The following is a 25,256-nucleotide window of genomic DNA, read 5'->3' on the forward strand; positions in this document are numbered from 1 at the left end:
TCAAGAATCACAGATAAATAAATTAAATAAATAAAAATCAATGATTGATTGACTATTGATCTCACAGTACAGAAATTAACTTATTACATCTGCTCAAATAGTCAAAAAGAAGAAAAAGGTGCACAGGGAAGAATATATATATATATATAAATAATTGTGATTTTTGCACAGGTTATTTACATGAGTATTTATATAGATGGATATTTATGTATATATATATTGCACTGGGTGTCAAATATAAAGAAACAGGATATTGCACAGGGTATTAAATAATAATTGCACATTATACATTGCTCAAGTTATTGCTGTAGTGTAGCGTCTTTGTAGAGTTGGGTTGCAGCAGGGATGAATGACCTGCAGTAGAGCTTCTTTTTATAAACAGGGTGTAAAAGTCTTTCACTAAATCAGCTGCTTAGCTCCTGTATAGCCTGGTGCAGAGGGTGGAAGGTGTTATCCATGATGGATGTAAGCTTGGACAGCTTCCTCCTCTCTGCCACTTCCTCCACTGAGTCCAGCCTAGGAAAGAAACGGCTTTTCTCACAAAATGAAGTTGAGAAATGCTAAGATAAAACACATAACCCTTTGTATCTATTTTTGTTCCCTTAAACAATGCTCTGTTAAGCCTACAGTGCCTGATCATTAGCCTACCAGTAGGTCTTAAATCTTTGGGTGAATTTATGAGGTCGAATGTATTAAAACTCTTTCTTACAAATAAAAATCTGAAAAATGTGGCAGGCATTTGTATTTGCCCCCCTTCCATTGGATACCCCTATATATGAATCATATGATTCATGGATAGAATTCACCTACTTGGGATTTTCTAATATAATTTTTTTTTCCACTTTATGACCCCTGGAAAATAATAAAGGTTTTAAAGGAAAAAGAGTAAAAATCTGGTAGCTTTAGCTTAAAAAAACGTAGTTGCCAATGTGGCCGCCACCAGAGGGAAAGCATTTGCACTGATGAGCAAATCACTCCTGGAAGACGATGGTCAGTCAGCGGGTTGGCGCCGACCCGCCTCTCCCATATGGTGTTATCACCTGTAGGTTTGTGGAGAGTTGGCAGGAATGGCGGACATATGTTGCCTACAGCCCTCATGTTGCGCGTTAGTCATGCCTCTGCTAGTTCCTCCCTCCTTTCTTATATTGGAGGTTTTCTCTCATTGTTTGGGGCCATATTGGGTTTATTTTTTCCATTTTCATCACCTCCCGCTGCTTTTTAACCCTTTTCTCTTTGATTAAATGTCCATCCCAATCACTTTTTATTCCTGCCTTTGTTGGTTTCCTTGTCATCTGTATCCTGGCTCTAATAACCGCCTAACAGAAATAACCATATGGGAGAAAGCAACCCAAGAAGACAAGGACTGTTTCCTTCTCTCACTACCCTCTAACATACCCGTCCATTCTTCTAAGAGCAGAAAAAGGCCGAATGGACTGGTAAATCTGATAACAAAGGTATCTGTTGATTTAGACTTCTGGGCTGCTTCAAGCATGCGCTTATCTGTCCTTATCCCATATCATGAAGTTTGCAGCCGATATCCGCATGCATCCCTCAAACGTTTTCCAGCAGAGCGAGCCTCTGGACGCTAGGCTTGGTACCTGACTGACAGGTGTAGCCGAGAGGAAAGGCAGCCCATGCCATCTTTCTTGGTGATAGCATCCGCGCTCTTTGAACTCCGCTCCCAATCTTCCCCACAAGCAGTTATCTGCCAAGCTTTTAAAAGCCCCGTCTCCCAGGCATTCTGCTGTCTCTGTAGGTATCACATTTCACACCTCAGTAAATAATTGCCGATCAACTCTGTGATTATAGCGGTGTAATTAAGTCTTACACATACCGTAGTGTTAGGCGAATCCTAATGAGGTGGAAATCTACTCTGTTGGTTTTTATTCCATGGTCTCGCTAAGAGACATCCATCCTCCCGGGATGTAAAGTAGAAGAAGGCGAAAAAGAACAATGTTGTCACTCCTTTCCTCAGCATCTCTCTGCTGCTCGCTCGGCTCGTCGCCCTCTGGAGTTTTTGTCCCATTTATCCTTCTTTCATCGCAGACAGTTTGTCCTTTAGCTCTAGAGTTTTTTTCTTTTTCTTGCATCTGTAATGATGGTCTCTTTACACAGAGGTTCTTCTCTTCATCCTCATCTGGAGTGATTTTCTTATTTTTTATTTTTTATTTCAAACATTGCATGCGCGTTTGTGTGCATCTGTTGACAGCAGCGCGTTCGGGGCGCAGTTGAAGGCTGCTCCAGCTCTCTGTGAGCAGCAGCAGCCTGCCATCTTTGAAGCCGGAGCAAAGCCGGCTTTTTTTGCCCCATTTCTATCAATCATTCATCACCGGAGGCGCTGGCTGTTGGTGATTAAAGCTTTGCTACTGCAGGGTAGCATTTGAATTTGGATATATAATTCATAGGCCTGGGTACGGCTTGCACACGGCGTACGATCCTGCGTACGTGCACGCCAACGCCAGGTTTTATGCCTACCTACAAATAAGTTACAGGGTTTTCAGATTGGAGAGCAGGAGAAATCAAAGTGATTGGTCAGGGGAACACGCTGTGCAGCTTGTGTCTCTGAAATGTTGCCCTGGAAAAAAAAGCCCTGGATCTTTTTTTAACAGTTTGTCACATTATGGCAGTGAAGAATCTCAGTCATCCAGGTCGTAGTCATTCCAAAAAAAAGTTAAAAAAGCAATCCTTTCGACTTTATTTCCAAGTTTGAAGATGTTTTGCTTCCCATCCCGGAAGGTTTTTCAATTCAAAATGGTTTTATACAGTTAAAACCTGTATAAAACCAAAAACTCAGCGCTATTCCTGACGTTTTGAATTGAAAAAGCTTCCTGGATGGAAAGTAAGTAAATAATGTTTATTTATATAGCACCTTTCACAGACATAGAGGTCAGAAAGTGCTTCACAAAATTTTATTAGAAATAAAATACATTTAGTCACAGAAGACATGGTTATAAATGCTTGAATAAAAATGCTTTCTTAAAAAATAAGGTTTCAGTTCACTCTCAGAAACATCAATAGAATCGAGTAAGCGCAAGGAAAGAGGAAGAACGTTCCAGAGCGCCGGAGCGAACGCCTGAAAAGAGCGATCTTCCCTGGTTCTGTAACGATTGCGAGGGACCATGAGCTGGATCTGGTCCTGAGACCTCAGCCTCCAAGAGAGGGCATAAGGACACAAGTCTCTAATGTAGGAGGGAGCCTAACTTCTTTTAGAATCGGGAAACGTCTTCAAACTTGGAAACAGACCTAAGTCTTATTATGACCCAAATTATAAGTTCTTTATTATGAACCCCCCTCCTTACAGGAGAGACATTGCAACTTTATCAGAGATGATGCGGATATTTTCAAGGCAATGACAGGGAATATTATTTATTGAGCTGATTTATAAGATGCAGACATTCAAAATTTCCCCACTTTCCGTGATGGGCCCTTTGCTGGTCCAATAAGATTCCTTTTTTAAACACATTTTGTACTGAAATATTCTTTCTCTCATGCTTTTTTGGACATTAAGATCTAAAGAGAAGCGTCATCTCCTGGTCAGACCCTGTGATTTAGGGAAAAAGGTGGAGTCAGAGTAAAAAAAATATGCAAGATGGGGTCACCGCAGTGGCTGGAAGTGGGCTGCCATTCGGCCATTTTGAATGGTTGCTACTGTATCAAATGGGGGCAGGTTTCTGTTTTATCTGGCTGGGATTGATTAGAACCAGTAGGACCTTCATATTCATCATCTCTGAGGTTTTATTGATCAAACATTTCCATCTTTGCTCAGTCATTCATCCATTCCTTGCTTCCTCCCCTTCCCTTCACCAGAAACCATCTCTGAACCGGCAGACCGACCCACCCCCAACCCTCCCTCCACCACCACCGCGGCAGCCACCACCACCCCCGCCCCCTTCAACCCTGACATGGTGTTTGCCATCCCGCCTCCAATGACGGCCCAGCCGGGGCCCACCGAGCAGCCCGTGACCAACGCCGTCCTTTCCACCTCCACCATCAGCCGTGCACGATCCAACCACCGTCAGCCCATCCTCACCGCCGCCATCACCGCCACTCTCAGCAGTCCTGCCCCCTCCACCTCCGCACTGACCCCTCTCGAGGGCTCAGGCAGCGGCGAACCGAGCGGCGACGAAGACGAAGAGGATTTGCGGGATGACGATATTGGTAGCGGCATCCAATCAGAAGCCAGCGGGGCAGACGAGACTGGCGGTAAATCACTGCTCTTTCACTTCATTCTCCATAATCCTCTGAGGGAAGTGTGGGTGGTTTTTGTTTGTTTTTTTATCTCTGAGGGGTTTGGGCAGATTCAGAATCAATCATTAGCTGACATCATAACGCATTCATATCATCATCTGTTAATTAGAAACTAAAAATAGGCTGCAGGCTTTTGTAATTTTATGCAAATAGTTTCTCAGGAGAAGAGATGTCAGAGAGGCAAGGAGAGGAAATCTTTGCCAGGAGTTGCTGTTAGCATGTTTTTCCCACTTGCAAAAGACGTATATCTCCATTTCAGACAGAAAAGAATGTATTTGCATGGTTCACTGTTGCTTCGTCACCCCTGCCTCTTTTTATTTTTCCTCCCTCCCTTTCCAGCAGCACTGCAGCTCCCAAAACAAACCCAGGCTCTGTAAAATACACTCCCGGCACGACAGATAGATGAAACCGTCGGGCCGAATCTGTGGATCTGTGGAGCCTGACCTGACAGGCCGATGCGACTCTGAGGTCTCGCTGCGAGCTCGAGTAGAGCCGGCGCACCTTGTCACATGACTGGTCTCGAATCTTTTCCGACACGCCCTCCTGCCTGTATCAGCCAGCGGCTGCTTTTCCAGCCTCCTTCAGGATGATAGCTCAGGCTTTCCAATTAGACCTTTTTTATTATTTTTCTGATGTTGCGTCCCATCCATCCATCAACATCGCTTGACAGCTCGCAGTGACGGCACAAGACTGATGGAACAGCACGCCCCAGTGTCTTCCTCCTCCTCCTCCTCCTTCTCTTCCTCTTCCTCCTCCATGCTTGTTTGTTTTTCCCAGCTTTAAAATCTGTGTATATTTGACGTACTTTACAAAAGTCATCAAACCCCCTTTTTTATTAGGATTTTACATCATGAAATACATAAATGTGAAGTGGAAGGAAAATAATGAATGGTTTTTCCAAATTCAGAATAGAAACTAAATTCATTTAGTCTGGTTGTGATTGGTTGAGTCTTTTAGTTCATGTCGCTGCCAGTTTTGTGCATCTAAAGGCTGAAATTTCCTCCTGTTTCTCTGAGCTCTGCTTTAGGCTCAGCTCCTTATATTTGCATGTTTTCAAACCCAAAGCAAGGAAACAAAGTCCAGTGAATTGTTTTTAATTTTCTTTTTTTTTAAGAATGGCTCCTTATAACTTCACATTTTTATTATTGTTGTGTAAAGGTAATCAGAAAATCTTTAGTAATCTTAACTAAATGAAGGCTGGGATTTTTCCTTTTCCCCATTTATCCTGATTTGTTTCTTTTATTTTTATTTCCAGGTTAAAACCAAAGCTCTTTTTTTTTAGTAATGAGATTATTTCTTTATGTAAGAGAACTGGGTTTATTTTTCTCATTATTATTATAACTTTTATGTCAAAGTTTAAAACTCAAACTAGATAGAAATTACATTCTAGATAGATTTTATTAACATTTAAAACTGGATGGGACTTTTTGGAATCATCATTTTGACAAAAACTGGGTTTAGATTTGATCAGAATCCTTGATTAGATCTAAATTATAAAGTTTTGTCCCAGATTTGTCAATTTTATTTTTGAGCTTTGACTAGGCCATTTAAAGACATTCAAATTAAGCATTTCAGCTCCGACTGTAAACGGTAAATAGGCGGTAGATAGGCGGTAAACAGTCAGTGGCAGCCTCCAACATATTTACAGCCCCATGTTGAAACATAGATTGGTTTGCAGTAGACCTTGAAGCCCACTTCCAGACATCTTTTCGTTTTCTTTCAGCCTCTCCTTCCTTCTTAGCATAGAGACAGAAACTTAGACAACTTTTATCGTCTTCAGAATTTCATTTTTTACAGCTTTCATGACATTTCCATTTCTTACAGAGGCTGTCCTGGTTCTCCGGTGCAGCTTCAAACCTGACCTCCTGTCTTGTTTCCTTATGATGCTTGTTTTTAGCAAAGTTTTGTATATAATAAACCTGAAGGCGAGTGGTTAAACGGTATTTTAGGGCTGTTAGAGAAAAGGAGGCTAAGTCCAAATTCCTCCAATACTCTTCTGATTCTTTTTGTTAAAAAGAAAAAAAATAAATCTGCTTCCTTTCACTTCATATTAATGTTGGTCTACCGTACAGAATCCCAGTGAAATACTTTGGATTGAGGTGAAAGGTAAAAAAAAAAGGTTCAAGCAGCACGAATGCGGTATGAATACCGTGTCAGTGTGAACAAATGTGTAAATAGGCCCTTTTCAGACTTTGAGAGCACATGAATGACAAGCACCCCAAATATGAACTTGATGACTCACAGATTGAATAATGTCGTCTCTTTCATGTGTCCCTCTCTGTGTTTCTGCTCCTCTGTAATCTCCACCCGTCCGTCTGACGTGCAGCTATGTGACGGCTGTAACGCTGACACAGACGGCCCTAGCTCTCCTGCTCTGCCCCATTTCTCACCTCTTCAGGGTTCTGTAAATCTGCCTCCCCCCTTCCCCTCATGTCCCTTCGGAGTGAGACCTTGAATTAGGACGTCCCCGCCCTCTGACGTCTTGATGGCTTGTTTAGCCAGGAGCTCTTTCCCTCCACGATTGTTTCTAATCTCCACACGGCCATAAACGACCGACTCCAATGTGCGAGGGGACGTCTTTCTGCGGTGACACAGTAGACGCTTTTATGTCCTAATGTTTCAAAATGACCAGATATTCAGTGTCGGTAGGGTTGTAGTTTTATTTTTTTTCTTATTCTTCTGTTTTTTCTCCTTGAGGAGAACTGCCAGCCGGTTATCACACACCCCTATCATTTAAAGTGTTCTGTGTGTGATGTGACTGGCAACAGTGCCCATTAAGGGTTTTCTGCCTGACGAAATGAGTTCCAGCTGTAAAATCAGAGCCCATATAATCACCCATGACAGATGCCTCTTCCAGCACTCAATCACTGGTCAGCGGAAACACATAAACACCTGGTGAAGCACGAGTAAACTTGGGAAAGAAGAAGTTTCAAGTTTCTGGAAAAAAGAAAAAAAAAATCTAGGAGAGAAAGAAGAAGGGATGATGTATATTCATGGACTTAAAGTTTAATGAATTTTTCATTGGAACTTTGTGTCGCCTGCAGGTCCGACAGCGGCAGGTTCTGCTGGTCCCAATTCTGAGGATAAGTCCTCCTGTGACACCACAGAGTTCGGCTGCTGTCCCGACGGCAAGACCCCGTCCAGCACCCCAGAGGGCACCAACTGCCCCCGTAAGTCAACACGCAGGAAGACCCCTTTACCTCCTGCCTTCCTCTTCCTCCTGCCTGCTCTATTATTCCATGCTTTAATTGGTAAAACATGTTTTTCAGGTGCATCTGATTAAATTAAACTATCGACATGTATAAAACAAATATAGCTCTTATAACATAGATCCATTTATACAGAGAGGAAAATATATTTTTTAGTGGGGAGTGTTGCCCTAGTATCTAGAGCAGTGCGCTTGTGCTCTTAAAAGGTTGCAAGTTTCCGCTTCAATCCCCAAAGGCTCCTCTCTGGGATCCTGAGCAAAACCCTTAACCCCACACTGCTCCCCGGGGGCCACACAATGACAGTCCACTGCTCCTCAAGAGGATGGGTTAAAATGCAGAGAACGCATTTCCCCCATTGTAGTAGAATAAAGGAATTTACATTACATAGTTCTGTTAATCTCAATAAATACTGTAGCCTTAAACTATTGAAAACCCCAACTTCTGCTCCTCCAAACAACAAACAAATAAAAAAAGTATTATAACATTGTTTTTTTTTGTTCACAGTAGACATAAGAATTGGTTGCATATATAATTGCGTGAGTGCAGCCTGGCACAGATGATATAGCAGCTAATTTGCCATTGTTGCTTCTGGTTTCTTCACCATTGGCCAAATATTCTGTGAGGTTTAGTTTTAGTAGAATTCCCAATACAAGCTTTAATGGTCAATGGAGCAAATATTGAGACTTTTGTTTATTGTGGTCTGGATCCAAACCCTGCTGGAAGATATTAGCTTCTCCATCAAGCTTTCTCTGGTAGATTTCTGCAACTTCTTTGGACTTCAGAAAACAGCAGAAACAGCTGACATGGCTCCACTAACCCTTCTTTCTGGACTTTAAGCATCTTGGGTTTCTTCCTCTCTAGTCTTCTTCCAGACCACCGGTTGTTTTAGATTAAATGCAACATTCATTCTGAAATGTAAAGTGATCTTTGCATCTGTGGGAAAAAATGCAGCCTTATTTTGCCTTTGATTAGGTAGATACTTCTACACCTTATAAGCCTCTTCCAAACACTTTAGAAGTGTCTCTTCTTTGCGATCCCTGTTTCTTGCGTCCTTTCAGACGCATTTTTTCCTCAACTTTCCAGTGCTATGTTTACATATGGTAGTTTGCTTTTCATGCAATTAACCTTCAGGGCTCACCCTCCTTTCTATTTCTCTCTTTGTTAATTAAAACAACTGGGTCCTTGGACTTGGAAAACATTGAAGAGCCTGATTTAAGGGAAAATGTGAATGAGGATGCTTGTGAACTAGGTTTTTAAATCATAATTTTAGAACAATAAGTACAGTAAAAACAGTACAGTAAATAAACTACGAGTCAATTTTAAATTAACTTTAATTCAGATAATTTGAGTGATAACTGAGAGATACAGGATGACACAATGAGAAAATTAAAATAAAAACACAGCGGCTGAAACGTTCCTATTCCTTTTAGGCTGCCCCAAAATTCTTGATCATTTTAATGATAAAAAGATGAGACATTTTTTTAGCAGGTGCATCATGTTGACAGATACGTATTTAAACACAGTGTAGTGTCTCAGTCAGTTGGAAACAACTCCTGGATCGGTCACATGACTCTTGAAACGATACACGCACCGATACTGCGTTTTGCTCTATGGGCTCCACACATGCACCAACAAATCGATGTTTCTGCACCCATCACTACTTTTAACAATGAATTATTTCTAATTTGAACATACCAACCGTAGTTCAGGTCTGTTGTGACACCCCCAGTTTCCTGACACTCGAATCTTCAATTTATTCACCTTTGAAGGAGATTGTTGCCACTATCAGGTACAATAAACACGAGTGCTACAGAGAATTATGTCATCCGGAGATGTTTATTTAGCCAAAGCTGATGAGTTCAGCCCCTTGCAAACACTGGGCTGACCTTCGTGTAGAAAGTTTATGATGCTGCAAATAAAACAGAAGAGAAGAGATCTATAAAATAAAATAAACCACTTCAGGTGTGAACCTGTTGTAGAATCAGTTGGCTTCGTGTTGAGAGTTTGGGTGATTACTGCCACCGCCAGAAGGGGGAGACAATCTGTCAATATTTAAGTCAGATCCCCTTTTAGTTTACGTCCTTATTTTATTATCAGGCACACAAACAGTTTTTCGTTTAAAGCTGAGCTAAAGGATGGAGGATTTTTCTCATCTCACCATCTGCTTCGAACAGCAAGAACAGGTGCTCTGCTTTGGCTCTGCACCTTTTTTGATTTATATACATATATATGCTCATATATGTAAATTTAATTAACAGCTTGCTGATAATCTTGTTGGTTTTAATGAGGTTTGGTTTGTTACACCACAATTCAAACGTTTACGTCTGACCATCATGAGTAGGAATGCTGTTTTGATGAATAGCTTTCAGTTCTGATTTTCATATCTTATAGGATATAAATGGCAAGGGAGGCTTGCAAAGTAGTATTTGGATGTTCTTTTGTTAACTGCAAGGAGTAAAGAAACAACCAAACATAAAACTTGAGCTCGTTGCAAAATGAGCTATTTTAGCTAAATTTATCCTAAATGTACAAGTTAATAAATAGAGATTCTTATAACTTTTGTTTTTTTTAAGCTTTCTGGCAACCTATAAGATCTCTGGGAGTTTATACGAGGTTGTTTTTGTTGTGCATTTCACAAAATGAAAACAGAGGGATCTTAAACGTGCGTGTTTGTTTGTTAAAGTTCTTTAAAAAACCAATGTGGTCGGATACCCAGCAGGAATCACGCTTTAGCTTATCGCTAACAAATCGTTTGTTGTTTTTCTACATCCTGCTAAGTCAACTCGTCCGAATATTAGTAGTTATTGGATCATTTCTGTATCTTTGTCAGTTGTTTGCTGTAAAATCCACCAAGAAGCTAAAATCATCCAAAGATTTAAATGATGACAACATGTTGCACCTATGATGCAATACTAGAAAAATGAAGTATTTGTTGGGGCTTTATCTTTCTCATGTCCTTGTTTTTTTGCCCCCCGTGCTTTTCCTGTAGCTTGCCTCCTCTGTTTTCCTTTCCCATATTTGTCCTGTGATGCAAACAGATACTTTACCTTCATCTATCTGTGCCACAGCTCGTCAAACCCCCCCTGAGCCACTTCTGGCTCTCTTCTCAGCCCTAGCCCAGTCAATCTCAATCCAGTCTTGCATCAGCTCTTTGCTCTTTGGAGTGGAGTGCAGAGAGACTACCAGAGGCCGAGCAGTGCCGTTGTAGCAATCAGTGCTTTCTGCCAGAGCCAGTTCATAGAGATAAAGGGCTTCTTTCTCCCTCTTTGCTTCTCCAACCTTTCACTCCCTCCAGCTCTTCGTCTCAGTCCGTCCCCAGCGCTGGCTTATTTGACGGATTGTGAAAAGGGGGATTCTGTCTTGCTCCCAGAGGAGCTCTAGGTCATGACTTGAAAGAGCCGTGGCCACAAATTAGCGCTGGGACTTGCATTTCTGCCATGTTGGAAGGTAGCAGAGCCTTCCAGTAAACCAGCAGAGCTTTACGGCCCCAACATTACCTCAAGACATGACCTTCCTTGTTTGTTTTGTCCGCAGGATTTATAGCCAAACAGACGCCAAACCATGAGGGGAATTTGTTGAACTTTGGCCTTGAGTAAAAGCAGTTTTTACCTGAAGGATGAGAGTTATAACAAATCACCCAAAGCTTGTAAATATTTATCTCTGCAAACAAAGACAGCGCAGCAGCGATCAATACTTCATTCAGCTCAAGCGTTCCCAATAAATTCGGGCTCAGCGATTGATCGATCAATGCGCCTGGAGTTTTTTTTTCTCCCCCTATAAGACAGCCTCTGGTGATCCGACGCTCATTAGTGGCGAAATGACACATCCCTCAACGCCTCAGCTGCCATCTCTAACAATCAAGTTGGATAGCATCTTTCCGATAGCGGCAGAAAAGGAACTAATTATTTATCATTCGACATTTTATTGAGACATCAAACGCTGAGGTCTGACGGTCGTGATCTCTGTGAGTCTCAGATTGGGCGTTCCTCGACCTTAGAGAATAAAAGCCTTCAGACTGGCAGATTTTAAATCTTTTCTTTTTCACATTTTGTGATATTATAATACATTATATGATTTCTGAGGCTTTAGGTGAACAAAGTATCGAATAGTGGCGAAGTAAAGGGGGGAAAAAAAAGCTTTTTAAGGCATAAATTCATTTTACAGACTGACATTACTTCTCTTTCCATTGCTTAGAATACGTCAAGATCAGTCAGATTGGATATTAGCCCTCTATGAACATGAGTTTGAAAGTTTTTCCATGGATTCTCAGGGAAATTAAGAAAAAAAGCAATTATGCTTTGGTCTAAGGTCTGTTATTGTACCTTCAGTGTTCATTATTATGCAGGAAGTCAACTTTTCCCTTAGTTTTAAGTCTTTTATGGCATCCAGAGCATGTGAGCGGTGAGGAAGAAATATGGAGGAGCGAAAAATGATTTTCAATTCAAAGGCTGAAGCGAGGATTTCACTAGTCTAGTAAAATAAAAGGAAAATTACATAGGAAACACTGGGCAACAAGAATGGATTGAGGTGTTACGTTCACAGCTGGAAAATCGTGCGATAATTTAACAGCCTGCTTATTATTTATTAAATTAAATAATGAGACAATACACGTGTATCGATCACATCATTAAATCAAACACCGTGTGTCCCAGGGTCCTGGCATAATTACATGAAGGAAAATATCAGAAAATGCCTTATTCTGAAAAATTTGAGCAAGCGTGGAGCGATTTCGCCGGAGCGGCAGGAAAATTAAGGCGAACGTGGAGCAGTTTTTGAGCAGAGCGTCCTGGCGAAACTGTGAGGGGCGGACCGTACGAGCGGCGCTCTGTTCACATGCTCTGAAGGCAACTAACATGTTGTCTTCTGGTGTTGTCTTATAACTAACTCCATCCATTATCCCATCTACTGTGTCTCGGCTGAAGTAAAGCATCCCCACCGTCCGTTTCAATTTGCGTGTTTTCAAAACAAAAACAAGGCTTTGTTGGGCTACTGTATAAAAACCTTGAACTCAACACTATTCCTGACATTTGGAATCAAAAAAGCTTCCTGGATGGGAAGCGAAACGTCTTTAAACTCATAAACAAAGTCCAGTGGATTGTTTTTATCTTTTTTTTTTTTTGGAATGACTATGACCTATATGACTGAGAATCTTCACTCGCAGCATCCTCAGTTTTTTATACTGCCACCACCATGCCTTACCATTAGTATAGTGGGTTTAGTTATTGTTCCTCCACACAGTTTTCTTCTACAGGTCTCATCTGACTGTAGGTCCTCCTCCTCTGCTCTGGCTCATGCTAACTTCACCTTCTGGCCTTTTTTCAACGATTTTCACCAATAAAGCCCAGCTATGGGGACTCTTTAACTAACAGTGATCCCCTGGACAAATCTACCCTCCCAATCTGTAGGCTTAAGGTGGAAGGCCATGATCCGCAGTGTTTCCATACTCCCTCCAACCTTCAGATATTTAACCAGATCTTTAAACCAGATGAAATCTTTCTTATGTAAAAAAGGTTGTATTGCTTTCCTTCCACTTTACAATTAGGCACTGCTCTGAGTCGACCCATCGCATAAAATCCCAATAACCTACATAGAAATGTGGGGTTGTATCATTTATGGGAAACTTCTAGGGGTGTGAATCCATTTATAAGACTCTGTAGTTTGGATTTATTTGGTCGGATACGGTATTTTTAATAACCAGTGCGGCTCTCCATGTGTTTGGCTTTTTAACAAGCTGTTTTATATGCACATAATAGACAATGTTCATTTATGTTCTGTTATTTGACCCTCAGCTCTACTGCAGAACGGTAAAACTCTTCCATATGCCCGGGAGTTCTGGCAAATCCATTACATTTTACAGTTCACTACAATCTGATAGCTGAATAGCTCCGTCCGCCTTTTATCCCTCTCTCTTTTTTATCTCTCTCCCCCTTCTACATCCTTTATAGAAGCAGGCTGGAAAATCACCCTCTCCGTTTGTCTTCTCTCTGGATTAAACGTCCGATATGACTCTCCGTCCCCCTCGCTTTCTTTACCGTCTTCCTGGCAGCCGAAGCGCAGCCATTTGCTTCTGTTTTATGGCTGCCGTCACGTCTGAATCGATGTGGGCTGCCTGTGAAAGCATTGCAAGAGAGGCTGGGATGCACAACGGGGGGGTCAGCGGCAGCGGCGACCGGTTGTGTGTCCTTTTTCGTGCAGTTTTAACCAGACAGTGTCAGCCGTCGGTCTGGCGGCATTAAGGAGACAATTACGACTATCTCTCATGATAATCATACAAGTGCTCTTCCCCGTTCTCGCCGCCGTTGCTCAGGCAGGGGCAGCGATGATTGATTTGGGCAATTTGTTCTGCTGATTACAAGCGGCATGGAACCACGGCACTGGCACCTCTTGTGCTACTCTTCACCCAACACACACACAAACATCCTCGGCTCTCGGCTTTATTTCAAGCCCCCTTCTCGCCGGCACTAGTATGAAGAAGGCATATAAAAAGTTGATATATGTTAGACAACACAGCACTCCAAGGTTGAGGCTCTCTCTTTATGGAAGAAGGTGCTATTCAGATTGCCTTCAGGCTATTTTCTCCTCAGCATGTCTCTCTACCTGTGTGTGTGTGTGTGTTCACTGGTTTTTTTATGAATCTGTACGTCTAACCTGCTGTCTTTCTACCCAGCCCTTTATGCCACAGCCAGCTTTTGGGATGATTCTGGATCTGGTAAAACTGGCCCATATTCTCCCCTCTCTCATATTTTCACACTTCATCTTCGCCCCCACCTCCTCACAACTGCCTCCACCACTACCTTAACCTTTAACGGTCAAACTCCAGTCCACCGCCACCCCCTCCCAACCCTGGGCGATCAGCAGCACACTCACTAACCCTACCCGCCCTGTCAAACACACACAAACTCACAATCCATCACTCAACCTGAAACCGGCACTATTCCAGAAACAAGCGGTGCCATGTGAAGGCGGTGGGGAAATGATGACGGTAAAAAAAGGCTTCTGCTATGGCTCTGACGTCACGTTATCTTTCTTTCTTACAGCTACCATGAGGTTCTCGGGTTTACTGCACCTGGAGCAGGTGGATAACCTGGTCTACACCCCTGAGATGCAGGATCCAAAGTCTGAGCTGTTTGGAGAGACGGCCCGCAGCATAGAGAGCGCTGTAAGTGCTACAGCAGCAGTTTGTTGCTGGGAATTCAGTCCAGTTAGCATGTCTGACTTCTTTTGGGGGGGGGGGTGTACTCTCTCTTTTTTTACTCTTTTTAATCATTTGTTTTGGTTAAACTCCTCTGCTGGCATAAGCAGTTTCCCTGAACGCTCCCTATTTAAATGTTCTGTTTGCTTTTAGTCCTTAAACCCTCCTAATGTGGATAAAACTGAATTAGTGAAAAACATATGTGTGTTTCAAGCAATCCAAAACATTTTTTCATCATTTCAGCTTCTTTTTTCTCGATTTTTGTCTTTTTGATGCTAAATGAAAATGAAACGGCTCTCCACCCAGGGCATCATAGCATGGGGGAGTAATAAAGCTGGTTATCAAATTATAGCAGAAGGCTTCAGCACTTTTAATTAGTAACAGTGACACACAAGATATGAGTCATTTGCAATCACTGGGTTAACCTTACAATAATTAAAGTTAGCATCTGTTTTAAAACCTTCTATTGGCTCTCAACTTACAGCCATTTCTATGTATTTAATAAATCTGCAGTGCGTTTTTAGATCAAAATCTTAAATATTTAGCTAAGTCCTAAAAAAGGGGATTTATAGGGATTTATTAAATCTATATTCCTTTAGTGAAAAAAACAAACAAAAACAAAGCTGCTTTTTCATTAACCGCAAAGACTTTTGCATCATCTTAGAAAAAAAAAGCCTTTAAGCAGCATCACATAGGCTGACATAATTATGTCTATTAAACTTTTTACTGTATGTTTGCAAAGCGAAATTAAGATTTTCAATTTTCCTTTACGTATTTAAGTTTAATCCTGCAATATTTCAGCTGTATTTTACCATTCAATACCAACACAGAGGTTAGCTTCTATTTCAGAGCTTCTGATTATATTAGTTTTAAATATCATATATTAAGTCATTTTTATTAAACAATCTCAAACACATCTAATATATGTTAAATACTCTAACTGCTTTTGGATTAATTTAGACCAGAGGTCATGGATTGGCCGAGTTTGGTTATATACCAAACCGAACGACTGTTGTTCTCTATTTCAAAAAACACTTTAGATTCTGTGTCATGATTTTATCAAAAGCTCGGACCCACATGCAGAGAAACCAATTCAGAGAGACCAGGGGAAAGGTTTAAGAGGTTTATTGAAGAGATAATGCTGAATCAAGTGTTGATGAAACCGGAACTGAAAAGTGAGGGGAAGACACAGTGTTTAGTTCAGGCTCAGTAGGAAATTTGGTTCTTGAACTTGAAGAGGAGAATTTGGCTGCTGACTCACCAGAGAAGTTTTTGACTCTTTGACTCCAGTCTGTGTGCGGTAGTTCCAGTGTTTGTCTGATTCGGTGGAGGGTGGACAGGGTTTACCCAGAATGCGGTTGTTTGTAGGTGAACGGAGAAGCTGACTGCCACTCAGATTTCCTGCGATACTTGAACAGGTCATAGTGGAGATGAATCCCTTGCTCAGTGTGAAGCTCAAACAATCTCTTGAGGGGAAGTGGATTCAAACCTCCAGTTTAAATCCTCAGCTCAGTTTGAAGCTCAGATGATCCTTCCAGGGAGAGAAGGTCCGAAACATCCAGTTTGCAGGATGACTTCCTTCCGAGAGGCAAAGACAAAAACAACAAGGTTAGGCTCAGGTTGACAAGAACTCAGTTTGACTCAGCAAAACTCAGCTTGGCTAGAGTACCCAAAACTGGCAAACACTCTGGCGTCGAGGTAGTGGCAGTCAGCAGCTTAAGAACACTCCGTTAATGAGGTAACCCTCTGCAGGTGTGTGGGGAGGCGGACCAGAACCAGGCGCCTCCTGGTGGAGGAAGGGAGACAAACACAGAAACACAAACAGACAGACAGGAATCCTGACATTCTGAAATTGAAAAATGCTCTATTTTTTTTTATTTGCCTTTTTTTATTGAAAAATTTACAGACCTTTACTGGTGGATGATTTTCTTTATTCGGACCCCTGCTAATTTCTCATTGGTTACCCCTAATATAGACTGAACCATATCAGAGTAAAACAAGTTATTTTGTTGATTTTGATTATTGATAATACAGGATCAAATCAAGCTGATGACTTAATTATCTTACACCGTTTACAATCTGTTCGTTATGTCAGACCTTTAAACTAAAACAAAAAACGTATTAACTATGTTTTAATATTTCATTGTTTTGCCGACCTTATTTGAAGGGGTCTGTATTGTTGTGTATTGGGCGGTGAAATAAAGTGCATCATTCATGCCAGGACCTCCACTACTTGCAGATATCATGCTTCATGTTATATTTTTTAGATTTTTCTTTTGCTACAGGAAAAAAACTAACTTAAGTTGAGTAAACATGCACTATGAGCTGAATCTCGCACAAAACATTCAAAATGAAGAAAATATATCATCTACCTTGTTTCTAGCAAAAGCTTTTGAGAATGTTCTTGTCAAGAGGCCAAAGCCTCTGAAACAAGATTCAGAGCGTCTCAATGCAATAAAACCCCTCATGGAGCACCAGGCTAATCAAATTCACTCCTTTCTTTCAGTTAGGTATCACTGCACATATTACAGACCTGACACGTCTGAAGCTGCTGAGTAATATTCTGCCACGCTGAGCTGGAGTGGCTTTTCTGCTCAGATACGTGTGATATAAAATAACAATAATGAAAAAAAAAGGAAAGCAATGCATTTGTTGATTTCGGTCAAAGAATATACATCAAAGGACATGTCCTGGCTTATATTTGGCTTTTAATAAAAAGGAACATGGGGAGAAATCTGTTCCATCAGTCGACCTGTGGAGGAGATTACGTACAGCATTTGAGCTCTGTTTATTAGGACCGAAGTAAGGAGAGAAAACAGAATAAATAAGGCTTTTTTTTGCATCTTAGTTTATTTTTAGCATTCATTTGTTTGTATTTACCTCATTCCAGATATCACTTTATTGTATTCGCTGCGTTAATTAAGAAAATATTTGGCAATTATTTCATGGAGAGATGCTCTTCAAGTTTAATAAGACCCCTACTGGAAGAAGAAATCTATTGTTTCTCTCTCCGCAGAATCATGCAGTTGCTCGCCAAACAAATGTACAACACCCAAAAGCGGTTTTCCATGCCAGATTAATTAGGCTTTCTCTGCAGTTTGAAAATCCAAGCCTTAATTTGGATACAAGCCTCATAAGGTTAGATGGATATGATGGCATACGCTGTGCGTACGCGAGGCAAAAATCCACAATAATCACAGCTCGCCACCCCACCCCCCACCGCTGACTTTCTCCACTGTCCGTCTTCTCTGCGGATCTCAGGCCAAATGTCTCTGTTGACAATCCAGTAACCCTGCTCCTCCGGTGAAATGGGAAGCTGTGCCCGTGTCTGTGTACACTGTACACATGTACCAGCTGTTAAATCAGTGTCAGCAGCGCCCACTGGAACCTAATCTGTTACCTCACAGCGATTTGTGTGTGCGCTTGTTAGCGGCCTCAGCCTCTTGAATCCTGGTGTGCCTCTTTACATCCTCTACATCTTTACTACACTTATACAAATGGACTTAACGCGGGAATAAGGCACACAAAGTCATAAAGTGGGTTCTTCACATGAAAAGAGTCAAGCTGCGGTGCATCATTTAAAAACACGAGAATCTGCTTTTTTAAAGATAAAGGAAAAACATTTGCAAGATGGGCAGGAATGAGCAGCCCGCTGAGGAGAGTCTGTGCATAGTGACTTTCCATCGCTAATCCAGCTTTGGAGGGTTTAGCCTTCTAATTTGCTGTCACACCTTCACAAATCTGAGGAGTTAAGAAGTATTGCAGGGAAAATACTCCAGTAGACTGAATTCTCAAGCTAAAAAAAAAAAAAAATGGACCTAATCTTCAGTGTTGGTGGACTGGACTGCCAGTCGCAGCACAGGGTCAAACCGAACAGCCGTGTGCAAAGAAGATCTTCAGAGTTTATGGTCGTATTTATTTTTTTTATGTGGACATGAGTAGATGCATTCACATAAGCAAGAACGGGTCTATATGGCATGCTTATGATGCTAAATCTCCTTTTTGACAGTATCAAAGTATTTAACAGGAATTGGTTTCATTACCTTACCTAATAACTTAGGTCTAAAACATATTCCTATAGGTGTATAGTGATTATTATGTATAAAAGTATCCATACTATTTATTTATTGTTTTGAAATAAGTATATTTCGGCAGAAATTTTGAGTAAGATCTAAATATATATATTTGTCCTGCATAGTTTTTTAGGTGATGATTCTACAAGTTATTGTTTAGCTTTTATCTGTTTAGATTTTTAGCAGACTATCAAAAAAAAAAAAACAAGCAGTTTGCCTGCAGTCAAGCTGGTTTATACCTAGTTAGCAAGCTTATCGTAGTAAAAGGGAAGTTCACCATATCCTTTATCTTCTTCATTTCCAAACCAGTACATCTTAGCTAACTCTTGTTTATGAGAGGTTTAAATTACGCGTTAATTATGCATTTGTGTGTGGTATCCACGCACCTGATTTTCTTCTCCATCCTCTAAGGCACAGGTGTCAAACCAAAACATGATGATGACAAAAGTCATCATGTTTAGATTGGACTTTCTTGATGAGATGACTGGAGTCTGATGCTGTTTACTGGTTGGAAAGAAAACCTGCAGCCACACGGCCCTTTGTGGAACCAGTTTGACACCCCTGCTCTAAGGAATGTATGTAACTTTGTGGACAGCTCCACGTGTAAAAACCTGATGGAGGAGCAAAGAAACACTACTGCGAGATGTTTGCAGATTTTAGAATCTAGAACCATTTATTAATAAGTCTCATAAATATCACTATGAGCCACAGATTGTGAAAAACTCTTCTGTGTCTCATTCCTGATTTTAACAGCATAGTATTGATAGCTTTATATTTGTGTAATTAATGAAATATTTGTGGCTAAAAGAGTTATTGTAAGCTATCAAAAGTTAGCTTTAGATTATCCTTTCTTCCTCTTTTAGTGGTATTGTCTGTTAAAACGTAAACACACCAATCAGGCACAACCAATCAGAATTTCAAGGTAGCTTGGCATTTATCTTTGGTGTTCCTGGAAACCGGCTCCTAAAATGAATGTCACCTCAGCCAGCTAAATGTCAATTTTTGCTCCCACACCCAATGGCTTTCTTTCCTGCAAACCAATTTGCAAGGCAGTCATTCCTCCTTTTAAGATAGTGTACAGTTTTGTGGAATTAAAGTGTGGATCTCATTACAGGCTTCATTTATCATCTTTTGTCTCTGTCTGCGTCTCGTTTTCTGTCTTGCAGCTCAATGAAATGTTCAGGAAGTCACAGGTGCACAAAGAATTCATGGGAGTTCGAGTCCGTCAGCTGGCACAAAACGACTCCATCCTGGCCTACGTGGAGGTCCATTTCAGGCCAGGTGAGAAGTGTTCGTTCATGTTCAGAAAGAAAATCCTTACTGCCGGAAAAGAAAATGAAAAGATTAGAAATATACATCCTGTATTTTACAACATTTTCTATTAAATCCTCATGCAACAGTTCAGTCTAACCTGAAATGATAAGGAGTCTGTAAATAGAAACAACTGATATTAGGAAAACATATTACAGTCAAACCGCTGTCCTGTAGGGAAGTAAATCTGAACCATATTTCTATGTAAAACTGTGAATGCTGATATGTTTACAGTAGATTTACCTTATAATTGTTTATGAAAGCTTGCTATTCTAAATAATCCAGCAGGCTTTACATGTTTCCTTACAGGTTAACGGGCTGATCTCTTTAACAACATGTCACATGCTAAATATAACTAAAAATAAATAAATAACTGAAATGTTAGAACTGTAAATATACAGTCATATGTTCATATCACTCTTTTTATGTGTTTTGTTACTGTTTTCAAGGCTGCACTTTAAAAAGAGAGAGAGCTTTTCTTAATGAAATTTCATTTTGTTTACACAAAATGATAAAATAAATCTATGTCTAACTCTAAAATATATTAATGGCCATTGAAATCTGCAAAAATAAACTTTTACTCCTCAGACTGAATGAGCATTACGCCCACCCCATCAAAAGCCCCTTTTTTTTTTGGTCCGAAGTTATGGAGTGAATTTTGGTCCATCATTGTTGCAAGCACACGTTGGATTTCATTTTGCAAATTGAAATCCAGAAAAAAATCCCAAAATGTTCAGAGGATATATTTGCTGTTTTCTTAGACTTTGTTGTCATTTTATCATTTTTTAATTTCTTTTTTATATTTCATTTCATCAAATAAAATTTTCAAATGTTGTTTGTTATGAAAAATGTTTTTACAGATTTTTATATATTAGACAAAAAAATCTGTTTTTTAACCCAGAAATGCATTATGTGGATTGGCTTTTATTTTTTCTATAACTTGCAAAATGTGTTCTTTGCCAGCAACAATAATGGAACAAAATTCACTCCATACAAGTCAATTTTAAGTTGTTTTCTTTACTTTTTAAAATATTTTACAGCAAAGGATATTAATATTAAGAATAGCAACATACACCCAAATATTACCCCCCCTTAATCTACGGTCATGGCAGCTTTCTGGATCCACAGTGGATCCTATTAACTCTATGATGAACAGCGTTCAAACTCAGCCCTGATTGCTGGTCCCTGTCGAAGGCAGAACTTGTCCTTACGTTTAGAAAGCAAATATTAACGTGACTGATTGATTTTACTGTAATTCAAAACAGCTGGCTGATTAAATATGAGAATGGCGCGGTGGAGATTATTGGCTGGAACCCCAGCTCTTACCTGGCGCTTTTATTTTAGCAGAATTATTCAGAAAAATGTTTAATAAAAAATATATTTTTTTCTTTAAAAATGTAAAAGAGCCTTTGAGAGGGCCTCTGAGAATAGTAGGCGCATTAGCATTAGTGGTCTTAGATCTTATTTGTTAAATTATAAGCCTTGCTTTACCTGTTTTAATAGCTGTTACCACTATAACAAACCTATTGTTCAAATAACTGGAGTATTCTTGCCTAATTAAAGGAAAGTTGGTATTTAAAATCAAAATAAAATACATTTCTCAAGTCTGCTGAAGATATAATGTCTCAGAAAGCGTAGTAGATGCACCATAACTGCGGCTTTAAACTACCATCAGTAGCCAACAGGAGCGGGTCCCTGTCCTCCATCCTTCTTTCTTATTTTCCTTTGTTTTATGATCAACATTTAGCGTCCTTCATACCCTTCACTTGGGGCAGCGGATGCTGTTATACGGCGCTCCTCCATGGCTTGTAAAACAAACATCTGCGGCGAGTATTATGAAAGCGATTCATCTGGAAAAAAAAGCCGGACAAGCGGCGGTTGGAGGACAAGTGGTCCGCAGGGACCCTCCACCTGCCACGCACAAGGCTGTTTGATATATTCATTGTACCATTAAAGGAGCTTGCGTCCTGCGTTTTGCTTTGCAGGGATCCTCAGAGGCCTTGTCCTGAATGCTTGTACCTCTTCTTAATCACAGATACGAGATACAACGTGAAGGACATCAAGGGAGCGCTGCTGAAACAGTTAAAGGCTTCCAAAGACACCAGCCTCTCTGTGAAGAAGCCCACGGCAGAGAATATTCACTTCACTAATTATGGTAATGTGATGTGGACTTAACAGCAAAGTGTGAGGATTTAGAAAGTGAAAGAGGGTATTACTGTAACTTATTCATAAGGAAGCTTATTGAAGGTTTTCTTAAACTCAAAATATTAAGAACCTAAAGCTAAACGTTTTTTTTTTTCTGCAGGTTTATCCACCATCCCATTGTTTACCACCACCACCACCACCACAGCTGCAGTCACCACCGCCGCCCCCATCACCACATCCAGAGCTCCTGCTACTTCCCCCTACTTCACACGCCGCCCAGAAGGAATCACCCGCAGGTTCCCCGGCGGCAGGCGTACCACCACCACAGCCCCGCCGGTCATCAGAACCTCCACTACCACCTCTGCACATCACCCCACCACCACTCAGCCGCCCGCTAACACCACACCAAGAAAGGGGACTACACCCAAGACCCTAAAGCCCTGCGACTCCCACCCGTGTCTCCACGGTGGCACCTGCGAGGACGACGGCGACGACTTCCGCTGCCAGTGCCTCGCTGGACGAGGAGGGGCGGTGTGTGAGAAAGGTTCGTCCATCCTAGTTTTTTCTTTGCCCATTCTGGATTTTTTTTTCTTTTTTTGGTTTTAAGCCACAATACAGCAAAAAAATAAATAAATAAAGGCAAAAATTCATCGAGATTTTGCAGCAGCTAAGAAGGTCGAAGATGCTTTGGTTGCCAATGTGCAATCTCTAGTTTCAGTTGTATGAGGTGAGTGCAGGGTGACACCTAAAGCAGCGGTGGGAGTGATGACTTCCATTTAGAGCCGGATTATGGAAATGAAATGTTAAGTGGCCACAGATGTGGATTTATTGGGCCATTTAAAGCTTAACGAATTAACAGCACTCAGAGCACAGAACACAACATCTCGTTTATGCTTTTATTTCATGCGTCGAGGTTTTAAATCAAGTTTGAAATAAAAAAGTGAGTCAGAAGCAGGCTGTTCCTCTGCATTGTGTGCTTCAGTCTCATCATTGATTCAGACAGGTTCCCATCCCAGACATGCAGCCACTGAGCTGCTCGCCAAGGGCAACACCAAATCCAGGCAGCACCACAGAGAAAAAGCAAAAATCAACAGAAAAAAAAACTTACTGAAAAACTCTTTTTTTATTCCTTCCCTCTTACCCTGCTTTGGGATTTCGGGCTAGCAAGCAGCGACCTCGCACAGCTGCATCTTCAGATAATTGACACTAATTGCTTTGATGGGGATTAGATGATGAGAATTACTCGGTGCCTTTGAGTTAAAGTGGCTAACTGAAATCACAAACACCCACCAAACTGCACAAGCAGCCTCCACCGGATCAATCCAGCCGTTAGAAGACAAGGAGCTCATCAGATGCTGCGCTCGTCACAGAGACTGATGAGACGGACATGAGAGGAAAGGAAGCTAAGAACGGAGTTTATTTAAATGTATGTATGCATGAAAAAAAATGTGGAAATGTGTTGAAATAAACTAATAAAGAGGTGGTGATTTATCATGGCCACTTAGGCTTAATTATGCTCATTTGGCTCCTGTTTGACAACGCTAAATCATATCACAAAGTAATGACAGGACTGACTTGTTACCGCTGTTTCCCCGCAGTGATCAAGTACTTCATCCCGTCGTTTGGAGGCCAGTCCTATTTGGCCTTCCCGACGATGAGCGCGTACCACACGGCCCGGATCGCCATGGAGTTCAGAGCGTCCGAGATGAACGGCCTGCTGCTCTACAACGGCCAGATGAGGAAGAAGGACTTCATCTCTCTGGCTCTGGTCAACGGCAGAGTGGAGCTCAAGTGAGTGGCGTCTAATTCCGCTTATCGATCCTGGGTTTCTTCCTCCCTGATCCATCTCTTATCACAAAGACACGATGAAACATTAATGATCCCCGTGAGGGAACAGGGTCATTGCAGCAGCAGCTGGGAGACGACGTAAATAAGAGCAAAACAGAGAGGGCTGAGGATAATGAGGCAAATAATTACAGCGAGTAAACATGTAGGAAACAGCAGAGCCAGGAAATAAATAAAAATAAGGAGACTTCTGGGCTATTTGTAGGTTGAACTCATATATTTCGATACTAATCTGAGCAATCTGAACAGATGAAGGCATTAATGTTCAGAATATACTCACAGATTATTAGTTCACATGGGTTTTAATCACACAAAGTAGAACGTTATTGTGTTTACAATCAGTTTTAATGACTGTACAGTACCTGCATCTAATATAGGGACAGTATAAGTAAGCTGGAACGGCTGCAGAGAAAAAATGTTTACTTTTTTGGAGATTTCACAAAAATCTGGAAATAGAAAATTGCCTTATATGTGTAGGAACATCGCAGACAATACTGGGAAATGTTTTATAAAGCCATTTTTTTCTAATTTTTACGGAGTGAAGTATTTTTAAACTGGAATTTTTTTAAATTATTATTTAAATTTATAAATAAATAAAAAAAATGTCTCAGGAAATTTATATATTTTGTTAAATAAATGTTTCCTGATTCTCTAAATGGTCTCAAAGGCTACGTTCACACTGCAGGCCTTGATACTCAATTCAGATTTTTTGGGTGAAATCCGATTTTTTTTGCGTTGCCGTTCACATTTCCAAATATATGCGACTTGTGATCTCCTGTGTGAACTGCAGTCATACAACGCAAGTTTCCTGCATGCGCCGTAGAGGACATAAACATAAATACTGCTCTACGCATCACTGTCTGACATGGTTGTTGTTTTTCTTGCAGCTTCTTCATAGCAAGACCCAGAATAATGACCTTTGTCGGGTTTTAATGGCGTTCAGGTCGGCTGAATGCAACCCGGCCGTTCAGACACAGGTCACATTTGAAAAGACCACATAGCCAGTGTTGTTCAGACTGCCATGAACAGATCAAATCCAGGTTGCATATGGGCCAAAAAATTTGGATTTGGGTCACTTCAGGCTGCATTGTGAACGTAGCCTTAATCTGACTCTGTATCTATGGAAGCGAATCGTTACCATATCTCAAATGAAAAAGCATTTCCAGAAATGCTTTTTCATTTTAAGAATGTGGCTGCATTACTTGACTCATAAATTAATTTTGACAGTACTTT

At 40.9% G+C, this 25,256-nt stretch overlaps 1 protein-coding gene across 1 annotated transcript in view; it reads left to right on the plus strand.

Annotated features, from left to right (window-relative positions):
- The window catches only part of agrn (agrin), a 187,808-nt gene that overhangs the window by 113,270 nt on the left and 49,282 nt on the right, over positions 1–25,256 (plus strand). Inside the window, exons 16-22 of the mRNA XM_015377825.1 lie at positions 3,808–4,203; positions 7,293–7,418; positions 14,495–14,616; positions 19,889–20,003; positions 22,069–22,188; positions 22,339–22,722; positions 23,777–23,969. Of these exons, the coding sequence (XP_015233311.1) occupies positions 3,808–4,203; positions 7,293–7,418; positions 14,495–14,616; positions 19,889–20,003; positions 22,069–22,188; positions 22,339–22,722; positions 23,777–23,969 (1,456 nt within the window). The remainder of the gene's footprint in view (positions 1–3,807; positions 4,204–7,292; positions 7,419–14,494; positions 14,617–19,888; positions 20,004–22,068; positions 22,189–22,338; positions 22,723–23,776; positions 23,970–25,256) is intronic.

This window comes from Cyprinodon variegatus, unplaced genomic scaffold, assembly GCF_000732505.1.
Source record: "Cyprinodon variegatus isolate N-32 unplaced genomic scaffold, C_variegatus-1.0 Scaffold159, whole genome shotgun sequence".
Taxonomy (NCBI): domain Eukaryota; kingdom Metazoa; phylum Chordata; class Actinopteri; order Cyprinodontiformes; family Cyprinodontidae; genus Cyprinodon; species Cyprinodon variegatus.